Source organism: Microchirus variegatus (genome assembly GCF_963457635.1).
Source record: "Microchirus variegatus genome assembly, chromosome: 15".
In the NCBI taxonomy this organism is placed as follows: Eukaryota; Metazoa; Chordata; class Actinopteri; order Pleuronectiformes; family Soleidae; genus Microchirus; species Microchirus variegatus.
In genome coordinates this window covers 10,039,630-10,052,159 of record NC_139816.1, presented here as the reverse complement: position 1 = coordinate 10,052,159, position 12,530 = coordinate 10,039,630, and the positions used below count along the sequence as shown (strand labels likewise).

Sequence of the window (12,530 nt, the reverse complement as noted above, 5' to 3'; positions counted from 1 at the left end):
GAAGGTGTTACAAGCTTTCTCAAGGTCATAATTTATCAGACGGATTAGTTTCATATCACAATTTCAACATATTAGGTTGGTTATTTGTTGCTACTTAGGGTGTCACAGTATACACTGTCTGGAGTATGACTTAATTTCACATGTTATCAGCTATAAAACCAATTAGATCATCAGCATAGCTGTTTATTCCTGTGGGTAAGTGGGTGTTATTACTACTAATGTTTACACAAGGGAGATATTTATGTCTGAGTGATTATATGAAGTACCCAGCCATTCACTGAACGCCATTAAAAGCCACAGTGACCACCCTCACTGTATCTGTCGTACGTCTGCCAAAAAGTCTTATTACTGGGCGACAAATGCCTCAGGAGATCGTGTTTCTTGAGAACACAGGGAAGACGCGTCTCGGGAGTGTTGTCATGTTATGTGCTGAGTTACAGGACGCCCAACGAGACAGTCGGGGCCTCATCACCCCCCCCTAGCTATTCATAGGACACAATGAAAACACACTGTTACCGTAGCACGTGTCGCAATTGTAAAGTCCATACACGTTGCATGTGTACAACAAACAAATAAAGATCCTGTTTGTTGGGCTTAATATACATTGTGCATTGTGGATTCCTGTTGGGAGATATGTTTTTACATTTGCTGTTAATGTGGTATTTGAGGTTTTTGACGCGAGGTACAGAATACATGGCTGAAAAATCTGATTGAAAAGGGATAATTTAACCGAATCTATGCCTGTTTGAGCCTATGATATCCCCTACATCAAAGTCTATAGATAAAGTCAACGTTCGTAATTCGGAATCAACATGGATCAACAACTCCTGTATGCCGTGATTTAAAATCCCAGATTTTCTCTGTGGACTTTGATTCAAGGAGTGAATAGTGACGCAAACTTCAGTTTCCAGTCAGAAAAAGTTGTCTAATTGTGAGAAATAGAGGTGGAGATTAGAAATAAAAGTGCTACGTATAACCATATAAGGTTCTTCGGCTTGTCCTCATAGGAGAACCCTTTTTGGCTCCACCCTTTTGAAGGGTTCCACCAATAACCCTTTATTCAGGAAAGGGGTTTTAAAGGGTTCTCTGGATCAAAATGGTTCTTACTGGAACCATTAGTGTTACCAAGAACCCTTGAAAACCCCTTTCTTCAGGAAAGGGGTTTTTCAGAAGCAAATGGTTCCAGGTAGAACCTCAGCCCTTGTAGAAGAACCCTTTTGGAACCCTTGTTTCTACGAGTATAGTCTTTAGATCAGTGTTTCTCAATCCTGGTCCTATGGACCCACTGCCTGGCATGCTTAGACGTTTGCCTGCTCCAACACCTGATTCATATAAATGATTCGTTACCAAACTTTTGCAGAGCCTGGTAACGAACCATTTATATGAATCAGGTGTTGGAGCAGGCAAACATCTGAGTAGGAAAACATCTAAGCATGCCGGGCAGTGTGTCCTGAAGACCAGGAATGAGAAACACTGCTTTAGATGTCATAGAGTTGCGTAGATTTTAGGTGATAAACATTTGAGTCGCCAAGGATTACAATAGGGTTTCTGTTAACAGTGACAAACTGACTAGTGGTGTAGTGCGGTCTACTGCAGTGGGTAACTTCACACGATCAAAAAGCCTGAACTGTCACTGTGAAAGTACATTGTTTGGAATTAGAAAGTTGATGTTTTTACTCTGCAATCTTCAGCTCCATGAACACGAGGAACACTTCAAGCGCATGAACGAAGACAGCCTGATGCACGCCCCGGAGTTCGTGATTAAACCTCGCTCCCACACAGTGTGGGAGAAGCAGTGCGTGCGGCTGCATTGCACTGTTACCGGCTGGCCCGAGCCGCGGGTCGTCTGGTAGGTCACCAACACAAACCATGCTCATTTCTTGCTCCTTCATCTTTTTCCTCCCTTTCACTTTTCTTCTCCCTTTACCTTTTGCTTCCTTCTTCTGTGTTTTCTAATTCCAACAACAAGGTACAAAAACAATGTGCCAATTGAACCTCTTACCCACCCTGGCAAGTATAACCTTGAGAGCAAATACAGCGTGCATTCACTGGAGATCAACAAGTAAGTCTGACTTCCGCTAAAATTCCCATGTCTAACTTGCCTTTAAATAGACTAATGCTGCAGGACAATGGGCTGAAAATTGGCCGTTGCATACCAGGAAGTACGCATCTGCTGCGAAACACACACTCTGGCTAGATTGTTCATTCGCACATGGCAGTGCAAGATGGCGAGTACATAAGAACATAGAGAAGGACTATTCTAAGGCTGTGAAAATAAATAAATAAATAAATATATATTTTTAAAGTGAATTCTCACCTGTAAACAGCAATTATGGACTGTCTAGAAGAGGTACATCCTGACAGTTTGAAGTAGCATCAGACCTCAGTTTTCATTATTTTTGGGAAAAATCCTAGGGAATTGCTATCAGTTTGGCACAATTCAAGGGTCCGAAGTGAACGACGATTGCAATATAAAAACAGCTGGTTGTGTACTCCACAGTTGGACTGGTCACCAGGACAGCTGCATCTAATTGACTGTTTCAATGGAGGATTACAGGGATACTGCAAAGTGGCAATGTGTACCCAAGGGCACGGCACAACTCTAGGAAGAGTGCATGCAAAACCCTAATTTAATAGACCGATGCAGGGTTGAGAAGCAATGAAAACAATGGGCAGAAGGGTAAGGTCCAGAAACATGAGGGAATATGGCTGAAAATCCTGCAGGAACACAGCAAAGGTCATATCCCAGGACTAAGCTGCAGACTGTGTAGTTTAGATGACATCACCACTGGTGTCTATTTATTGCTGGAGTATTCCTGGCCAGGAATTATGGAAGACTTCACAGTCAGTCCTCACATCGTCGAGTATTATTTACATGCTTGAAAGGGCTGAGGTTGAAATGTGGGGGGGGGGGGGGGGGGAAACGGCTCAGTACTCATGAGTCCTGAGGAGAACATTCAGTGTGTGTCGTGGACACTGATCACCTGATCGTCTCGTCTTTCAGATGCGATTTCGATGACACGGCGCAGTATCGCGCCTCTGCCATGAACTCCAAAGGGGAGCTCTCTTCGTTTGCCTCTGTCGTTGTCAAACGTAGGTCCAACCTCACTCCCCAGTGTTGATTCTCAAACATTACGATATCTCAAATCACGAGAAAACAAACGACATTCTCCACCTGTGATGTCTCGTGATTTTCACACTTTGCAGTCCAACACTCGCTTTATAATATGTTCTTTAATTAACATACATAAAGAGAAGGTTTTTTCCCTTTCCACAGGGTTCAAAGGGGAAGTTGATGAGTACCTGCCATCACCGAGGCGTAAGTGTTTATTCACAGCGTTGTTTTACGTAAATATGCTGTTTAATTGTGTATTAAGTTGCTAACTAATGTCTCCTAGCTGCTAGCATGTTAGCAAATGAAGTTGCTGTGGACAGACACTGTGGTTCATAGTCCATTCTGCTTATAGCTTTAGCTTTATTCCTCATTGTTGGTCTTTATGAAAAAAGGATTTAAAAAAAATGTGTGTGCATTTAGTCTGCTCAACTTTCATCCACCGCTAAATGCTAACTCTGCTAGCTTTCCTGCTGCAGCAATCCTAACGGCAGTAGAATTAGCAGTGATAACGCTCGCTTTACAAGTTTTTAAGCTAACTCCAAGTTAAAGCAACGCTTTTGCTTTATTTGTAATGTACATTGTAAATAACTAACAATTATTTTAACCCATCTCGGGTTGTTTTATATCAGGGGTTCTCATCGTTTCTGGGGGCCGGGGGAATGCTTACATCGGAGAAAATCCTCCTCGCATAATTCTTACTCTGGTTAAGCATTAGTTTACTTGCCACAATTAAATAATCCAAATCCACTGTAATGCAACAAAACATAGATTGTCCTGGACAAGAGATTCAAGATCACAATCTCCTTATTAACTACAAGAAAAAAATAATAAATATAATGTACTGCAAATTTTTTTTCATGGATCCCCAAGCTATGGGCTTATGGACCCTATAGTGGTCCCTGGACCCTACTTTGAGAACCACTGGTTTAGTGGTGGGTGGTGGGGGATGCAGGGCTGGTGGAACAGCGGGTGCTTCTGCAACTAACAACTTTCTTGTCTCTTTGATTCCGTGGCGACAATGCAGGGGCCGTTTATCAAGGTAACAGGTTCACAGATCGAGATCTGGTTTGAAAACACTTGTGAACACACGTTTTGGTGAACTTGATGCTTCCACTGTGTGTTTGTGCATGGCCGCTCACAGTGAAGTTCACAGTGTTTCTCTTGTGTCTTTAGTCCTCCGTTAGAGAACGACCGTCTGTTATTCTCAACAATGTTACAAGTGTAGTGTATAAGTGTAACATTGTGTGCTTATGTTTTCATGTTATTTGTGTTGCAAGATCTTCAAGAACTGGTTTTCAGTCCTTTGCTACAGCTTTTGGTTATCTGCCTTTTTAGTGCCAGTTGATGGTTTTTATGCTTTAGGGCATAGAAGGCGTATAATATTTGTAATTTTAAAAATGGTTTATTTCTGTTTGTTGTGCTTCACTGTTCAATGCATGGACACACGTTATTTTACTGTGTGAGCACTGTTCTGTAGTCACAGTCACTTTGATTTCGTCTCTGTGTTTTTGCTTGATGTTTTTTCTGTGGCAAAACTCTGTTGTTCTCGTTCCGTTTTGATGTGATTTGTGAAATGATTTGATTTGCCCTTTATTGAAGACCGTAGTTTCGCCCCTTAACCAAACTGTATTTGCCAGATTTAATGTTGCACAATAACGCCACATTTCAAACGTTTGACTTTGTCGTAGATGGTCCAGTGTCTGAATATGGCATCAACTTCCAGACGCACATCGTCGATAGGTTTGGTGTGTCGTTTGGAAGAGAGGGGGAGACCATGAGTCTGGGGTGCACAGTCATCATCTACCCTACTCTGCATCGCTACCAGCCAGAGGTGCAGTGGTACAAAGATGGTTAGTTGACAATGCTTGACTTAAATAAGCTTTTATTTGCTGTCTTATTGTTTGTTAAATTGCTAATGTTGTTTTTTCTAGATGTTCTGCTGTCTCCATCCAAATGGTACAACATGCACTGGAGCGGAGACAGGGCCACACTGACGCTCACACACCTCAACAAGGAGGACGAGGGTCTTTACACTCTGCGCGTCACCACCAAGTCTGGATATGAAACCTACTCGGCCTATGTCTTTGTCAGAGGTGGGCCCTTCAATGTCCCAACAGGGACATAACTTTGTATGTTCTATGATATTAAAATGCAGCTTCAATTCACCGACATTTATGTACCGTGTACACATACACATGTGGGATTGCTTTCCCATGAAATTTAGATTTAAAAAAGTGTGAAAAGTGAAATAAACTTCATATTTTTCAGACTCATGTCGCAGCAGATAATTAAAAGTTGCACACTACAGTTTTAATTCATACAGTATTATTTAGGAACAAGTTCTGTACGAAGGTGCAACAATATAAATGTGACTTGCCTCCAAGCCTGAGACTCCTTTGAAGGCATCTAACCTCTCACTCGAACTCATCCAGTCATGCTATTGTTGTAAATCAACTTCATGCACGTATAGGAAAGATCTCAAGCCCCTTAATTCTTAATAATCCTATGTATGCCCACACAGCTGGTCTAAATGCACCCCCTCAGTCAACACAGTAGATAAATACCACCAGATGTCCCTGGCTTTGTTTGTGTAAAGTGATGCCATCACTCCGAGGTTGAAGTCAGCAGCACAACAGCACGTCCTCTGGCACCTAATGACCATACCACGTTTAATGGTCAAAGTGTTTCTTTAATGGGAGAGAGAGCGATGGGGCTTTAAATAGGATATCTCTAATAGAGACAAAACAAAGTGGCAACTCAGTGGCATTTGTTTTGAAAAGATTGTTGGTGATGCTTATATTTGCATTTAGAGACAATCTGCCCTTTGAGGCTCAGGCTTATACAGAGGAACCATGTTGATGGTTCATTGCTTGCCATATGTAAGAATGTGGCCAAAAACGGTTAATACATCCAAATTCAAAATACCGAGGTCTTTTAGGTTTCGTTTTCTGACATAACTGGCAACCCGTGGTTGCTCGGCAGCAGAGACTCTACTGACTGCAGTGATTGGTAGACGGCAGTAGGTGTCGCCACATGCCAAAACATGATTTCGAAACATAACCATGATTTGCAGTCTGCAAAATATATTTTTTAATGCAAATATTTTGTCTGTACTGTTGTTGTTGGTGAGTTCAGTTTGTTATATGAACATTATTCCTGAGTCTCTGTGACATATTAGGAGGATTTTATGACCAGTTGCTTTAGATTTATTACATAAAACACCTTTAAGCTATTATGTGATCCTGACTGCTATTTCAAGAGAGACACATAAGCACATAAGGAGAAACAACAGGAAGTCTTGTTCTTATGCTTATCTCAGGACGGATGGAGGCAACAGCAACATTGCGCTAGTAAAGTGAGACAGTAAAGTTTCAACTCTATTAAGAATTCTACTTCTAAAACAACATTGACAGGCTAAAACTGATACAAACACTTCCTGTCCCTACCTGCCCTTGTGCTACCACTGTATACACACACATGCTCCTTCAGTCAGGTCTGGTAGTTTTGCCTGACATAACCTGATTACAAATGAACACAACATACCAAAATTGTTATTTTTTGTTCATGAAAAGTCAAAAATAATATCAGCAACAAAAAAACAACAAAAGCTACACATTACAATTCAAACTAACCAAAGGACCCAAGACGTCAAACCCTGTAGCTACGCAGTTCAACACAGGGCATAACACACTCAAATCAATAGAAATAGACTCTGTGTGTACATGAATAACTGAGTTTTTAAATGCTTGTGTTAGATTCTGATGCTGAGATTGAAGGTGCACCGGGTGCTCCCTTGGATGTTCGCTGTCTGGACGTCAACAAGGACTACATTATTGTTACTTGGAAGCAACCAGCTGTCGATGGTGGAAACTCCATCCTGGGCTACTTTGTGGACAGGTCAGTGTCAATCCACCACGATGTTACCCATGGTGGATATGAGTTTAAAGCCTTGCATTTAACAGGTTGGGCCTAATTGAGAGCTCATCCACTGCATCCACTCGCCCAGTTTCATGGTGATATGTATTGTTGAATAATAATCATCTACATGTGATTGAAATGTCTGATATACGCACAGGTGTGAGGTTGGCACCACTCATTGGGTCCAGTGCAATGACACTCCAGTCAAGTTCGCCCGTTTCCCGGTGACCGGTCTGGTGGAGGGTCGCTCTTATACTTTCCGTGTGCGCGCCGTCAACAAGAGCGGCATGAGTCACCCGTCCAGAGTGTCTGAGCCTGTGGCTGCCATGGACCCTGCAGACCGAGCTCGCATGAGAGGTACAACTGAACTACTGTTTTTGTCTCAGTGGGCTTTATAATCTGTAGCTACATCCTCTGTACCTTTGGTTCCTTATTCAAAGCAAGGGTCTAAGGAACTCCACCCCACATAAAAACCTGGCAGTGTGGGTGCCTTTCCGTCTCACGTCCATATTTAACAAGCTTGATTATCAGAAGTAGAAAAACATGACTAGTTGACTGATTGGCTCCTTAAAGCCAGAGATAATCAGGGTACGAAAAACAGGGTCACAATCTGAGAGGTGCCACGAGAACTGTTGATTAAGATAGTTCATAGTAATAAAAATTTAATAAGAACATATTTTAATTCAAATATCATCTACATGTAGGAAACTGCAGCGACAATGCAGAGATGCATTCAAAGACCCTGGTAAATGTTATCTCTTCTGCAGGATCTATAGATTGATTTTAGAGGAGCAGCTTCAAGATGAATTCAAGAACCCATTTATTTGATCACTTTATGCAACACTCATGATTCCGCCATATGATAATGGATGCATAATGGAGTTGAAAGATTTGGTTTTATAAATGTTATCAGTGTTTTGTTACGTTTCAATGTATAACAAATAGTTACAACATTTTAATTTCCACTTAGTTTAATTTAACTTGATTGCTTTTAGGAACTTCTGCCCCCTGGACCGGACAAATCATCGTCACAGAGGAGGAACCTGCAGGTAGGAAGTTATCATTGTTATTTTACATCAGGGTTTCTCACTCCTGGTCCTTGGGAGCCACTGTCCTGCATATTTTAGATGTTTCTTGCTCAAACACACCTGATTCAAATGATCAGCTCGTCAGTAAGCTCTGCTGAAGCCTGATAACGACCAATTTATTTGAATCAGGTGTGTTGGAGCAGCTGAAACACTTAAAACATGCAGGAGAGTGGCTCGACACTCAGCTCAACTCTATGTCCTATTATACTATATTATCTTTTGGCCACTAGAGGGCGTTGTTCCCGGCAGACCCCTTGAACTACAGGTTACAGAAGCAACGAAGAACTATGTGGTGCTGAGCTGGAAGCCACCTGGAGAGAAAGGCCTGGAGGGAGTCATGTACTATGTGGAAAAGGTAAATCATATGTTTGTTTTTGGTCTTGGTGTCTTCCATTTCTTCTTCTGTGGTGTTTTACAGCAGGTGGCTTCTGCCATGTTGCATTACTGCCTCCTTCTCTTTCCCTCAAACTTAAAAACCCTCTGTAATAGTCCCATTTCTCATGTCTGTGTCCGCCTGACTCCAGTTTTTTGGTTTAAAAGCAGATGTTTTGGGTGTGGCCCCCTGGTGGGCTGTGAGGTCCCTGCAGGTGGGCAGTGAGAGTCTATGTACAAAGGTTCTTACCTTTTTAAATTGTGTAAATAAGCTTAAAATAAATGTAAAACATGAATACATGCTATTAAAAAGTCGCTTTACAAATTGTCACAAATGCCTTTATGATATTAATTTAGAGCACAGGCTCACGCGATGGAGAAGTGGCTTGCACTGTAGCCTCACAGCATTAAAGGTGCATTATGTAATAAAGCTAAAGCAACTGGCCATAAAATCCTCCTAATATGTCACAGAGACTAAAATATATTTTGCAGACTGCAAATCATGTTTATGTTTTGAAATCATGTTTTGTCATGTGGCGCCACATACCGCCGTCTACCAATCATTGCAGTCAGTAGAGTCTCATCTGCTGAGCAACCACGGGTTGCGAGTTATTTCTGAGCTACAATGGCGGTGAAAACAAAACCTAAAACACCTCTGTATTTTTGAATTTGAGTGTAGTAACTGTTTTTGGCCACATTCTTACATATGGCGACTTTAAGGTCATCGGTTCTAATCCCAGAAATTTCAAATGGTTTCAGAACATTCGTAAGTTTGGGTGTGATTGCTCGAAATCGTGACAGTTTGACCCCTGCTCTCGTCTTTTTGTCAGTGTGTCTCAGGCACAGACAGCTGGCAGAGGGTGAACACAGAGATCCCCGTCAAGTCTCCTCGCTTTGCACTGTTCGATCTCGCTGAAGGGAAGTCGTACAGTTTCCGCGTCAGGTGCTGCAACTCTGCCGGCGTCGGCGAACCCTCTAGCCCGACTGAGGCCTTCACAGTCGGTGACAAGCTTGGTGAGAATAAGTAGAGAATAGGTAGAAAAGCCTTTGTTTGTTTGTCCTTCCAAGTTCCTCTGATGCACGTTGTTCCCCGCCTGCAGATATCCCACCTGCCCCGGGCAAAGTGGTTCCCACGAGAAACACAGACACGTCAGTCGTCGTGTCTTGGGAGGCGTCCCGTGACGCCAAAGAGTTGGTGGGATACTACATCGAAGGCAGCATCGTGGGCAGCCACGTGTGGGAGCCGTGCAACAACAAGCCAGTGAATGCAACCAGGTAAAAATTCCACTTTTTTGGGCAGGATTTTATGGCAAATTATTTGTTCTTATGATAGTTAATTAAACATGACTTACAGGTTCATCTGCCACGGGCTGATGACAGGAGAGAAGTACGTGTTCAGGGTGAGGGCAGTGAACGCAGCAGGGATCAGTCAGTTCTCACCGGAGTCTGAGCCTGTGGAGGTGAAGGCAGCTATTGGTGAGTCAGACGAAGACGAATTACAGTTTGTTATATTTGTCTGCTCAGATTTTTTATCTTAAAAGGGAAATTCCACCACAAATGAATAATTTATGCAGCAAATCAAGTGTAAAACAAGTAAGTTATTAAACAAACAGCTGTTGATGGTGAAGTTTGCATTTCAAAGTCCATTTTGCTTTTATTAACATTATTGTAGCATATTTCTAAAATTATACAATAATAAACTTCTTTGTGATATTGGAAATAGTTCAGTTTTTCATATTTTGTTAATCTTTTGACTAATTCAGTTGCAACAGATCTTCACTGCCACGTTATAGAGTAGTCAAATTACCAATAGCATAATAATATTACTATTTAAATATCATATATAACTACATGGGACATTCCCATAGAAACATTTGCTGGAGTTTGCCAAAGTGTTTCCTGGAAAATACAGAAAAACATATTCTGAAGGAGCTAAAGAAGTTTAGGCAATGCGATTTTACTTGTTTTAAATTCAAAGTCAACTCAAATTTCAGCTTATTTCCAAACAAAATGACTCTTGAAATGGACTCAACATCACAAACTGCTGTTTCTGTCTTGACCTTTTAATGTATTAAGGAATCAGTTGTATTTTATTGATAGATGAATAGAGGATGTACTGTTGTTCTCCTGAGTCGACATGTCTTCAGCTGTGTCCATCATCAGCATCCACTGTGTGCACCCACACTCTCTCCACCGTGGTCCCACGTGTTCACCCTGTCACGTTATTCTGCACTGTTCTGTATCTCACCTGTCCACCACCTTTGTTCAGCCACACCTACCCACCTTCCACCCACCTCCTCCTCCTCTTCCTCCTGCCTGCTCAGCTTGAGACACACTCAGGCTTAGGGCTTGTAGTCTTCCTCTAATTTGGGTCAGTGCGATCCAATTCAGCGGTCGTTACAAACCAGTCACACACGTCACACCTTTTATCCCTCAACCTACTCCTGGACACAAAATGTGTGGTGCTAAAGGTATCGACACACCCCTCTCCCAACCCCTGTGGGTACTTCCTTTTTTTGTTCATACTAACCAGCTAACATGGCAGTTAGCAGAGTTTCAATCATTAAACTATATCAAAAAAATTAAAAGTGCCATATGTAAGAATGTGGCCAAAAACGATTACTACATTCACATTCAAAATACCGAGGTCTTTTAGGTTTCATTTTCTGACGTAACTGGCAACCCATGGTTGCTCGGCAGCTGAGACTCTACTGACTGCAATGATTGGTAGACGCCGGTAGGTGGCGCCACATGCCAAAACATGATTTGCAGTCTGCAAAATATTTTTTTAATGCAAATATTTTGTCTGTACTGTTGTTGTTGGTAAGTTCAGTTTGTTATATGAACATTATTCCTGAGTCTCTGTGACATATTAGGAGGATTTTATGGCCAGTTGCTTTAGATTTATTACATAATGCACCTTTAAAGATAATGCAGCCATACTAGTTTTAAATCTTATAAAACTGTTCAATCTGGGCAGTTTCCACATATGCAATATTACTGCATATTTATGCATTGTATTTACAATATCCACATTTAAAATGGCCTGTAAGTACACACACACATATTTAATACAAATGAAATGACTGGAATACAATTTGAAAACATGGATTAGGTTTAAAATTGCAGGTTTTCAAAAGTTAAACAGGAGTTTAATGAGGTTAATAGATATCTGCTTCCTTTTTAAGGCACAAAAAGAGGTTTGAGTTTTAGTTTTAACACCTTTTACATTTAAAAATATAAATCCTGGCCTATTATGTAATGATGTAATGCCATTGCATCACATTTTCTTAGCACAACATCTGTCAAACAAAGGGTAAATTATTTTGTGAGACATCAGAATTAAAAACTATACTTTCTCTATCTATGATTGTTACTTAAAGTGGATGAATGATATAGATTTGGAGTTCAAAACAGAACAAAGCTGCTGGTCTTGCTCATCTCATGCACGCGTTCCTGCAACAAACCTCTAACACATTTTTGGATGTCACTCATCCACTGACCAGCTTTGTGCCGAGCAGCACATGCTCTGTTTTCCTTATGAAACTAAACACATTAGTAAGAACGCCAATGTGATTAATTATGATATAAACTTCATACAAAGTGCATTAAAGAGGTAATATTTGTTATACCACTTCCATTTGCTTGCATCTTTTGAGTACAAAACATCCATCGGCGCTGTTACTAAAGTGATTTTTCATTAAGCGTTGGCACAAAGTCTGCACTCAGCATCTGTTTGACCTCACAAGTGCATGCTCTCATAATCGTCCTCACACGTGGATGTCACGTCCTGATCATCTTGTCTTCATTTTTCACTTCCAGTCAGATGAAGACATTTTATTTTTTTTTACTGAATCTTACAGGCTGATGTATAATCTAGCTTCATTTGTGTTGATGCCTGTTTTCTTCTCTATATTGTGAATGGATGGATCTGACGCTCGTTTTTTTTTTTTTTATTAAAAGCCTCTTCTGCTCTTCTCTGCTAACTCCTGTAGGGGGCGGCATCCCACATGGTGTGTTGCCGGAGATGGGGCCGG

At 41.3% G+C, this 12,530-nt stretch overlaps 1 protein-coding gene across 3 annotated transcripts in view; it reads left to right on the top strand.

Moving 5' to 3' along the window:
• Positions 1-12,530, top strand: part of myom1b (myomesin 1b) — a 28,118-nt gene that overhangs the window by 3,155 nt on the left and 12,433 nt on the right. For 2 of the 3 annotated variants that reach the window (XM_083901444.1, XM_083901442.1), the window contains exons 4-17: positions 1,692-1,849; positions 1,970-2,062; positions 3,005-3,093; positions 3,278-3,319; positions 4,140-4,154; positions 4,804-4,965; positions 5,047-5,208; positions 6,871-7,012; positions 7,191-7,390; positions 8,029-8,082; positions 8,352-8,476; positions 9,324-9,507; positions 9,594-9,768; positions 9,848-9,969. In XM_083901444.1, the coding sequence (XP_083757570.1) occupies positions 1,692-1,849; positions 1,970-2,062; positions 3,005-3,093; positions 3,278-3,319; positions 4,140-4,154; positions 4,804-4,965; positions 5,047-5,208; positions 6,871-7,012; positions 7,191-7,390; positions 8,029-8,082; positions 8,352-8,476; positions 9,324-9,507; positions 9,594-9,768; positions 9,848-9,969 (1,723 nt within the window). The remainder of the gene's footprint in view (positions 1-1,691; positions 1,850-1,969; positions 2,063-3,004; positions 3,094-3,277; positions 3,320-4,139; positions 4,155-4,803; positions 4,966-5,046; positions 5,209-6,870; positions 7,013-7,190; positions 7,391-8,028; positions 8,083-8,351; positions 8,477-9,323; positions 9,508-9,593; positions 9,769-9,847; positions 9,970-12,530) is intronic. The other variant, XM_083901443.1, reaches the window with a different exon arrangement.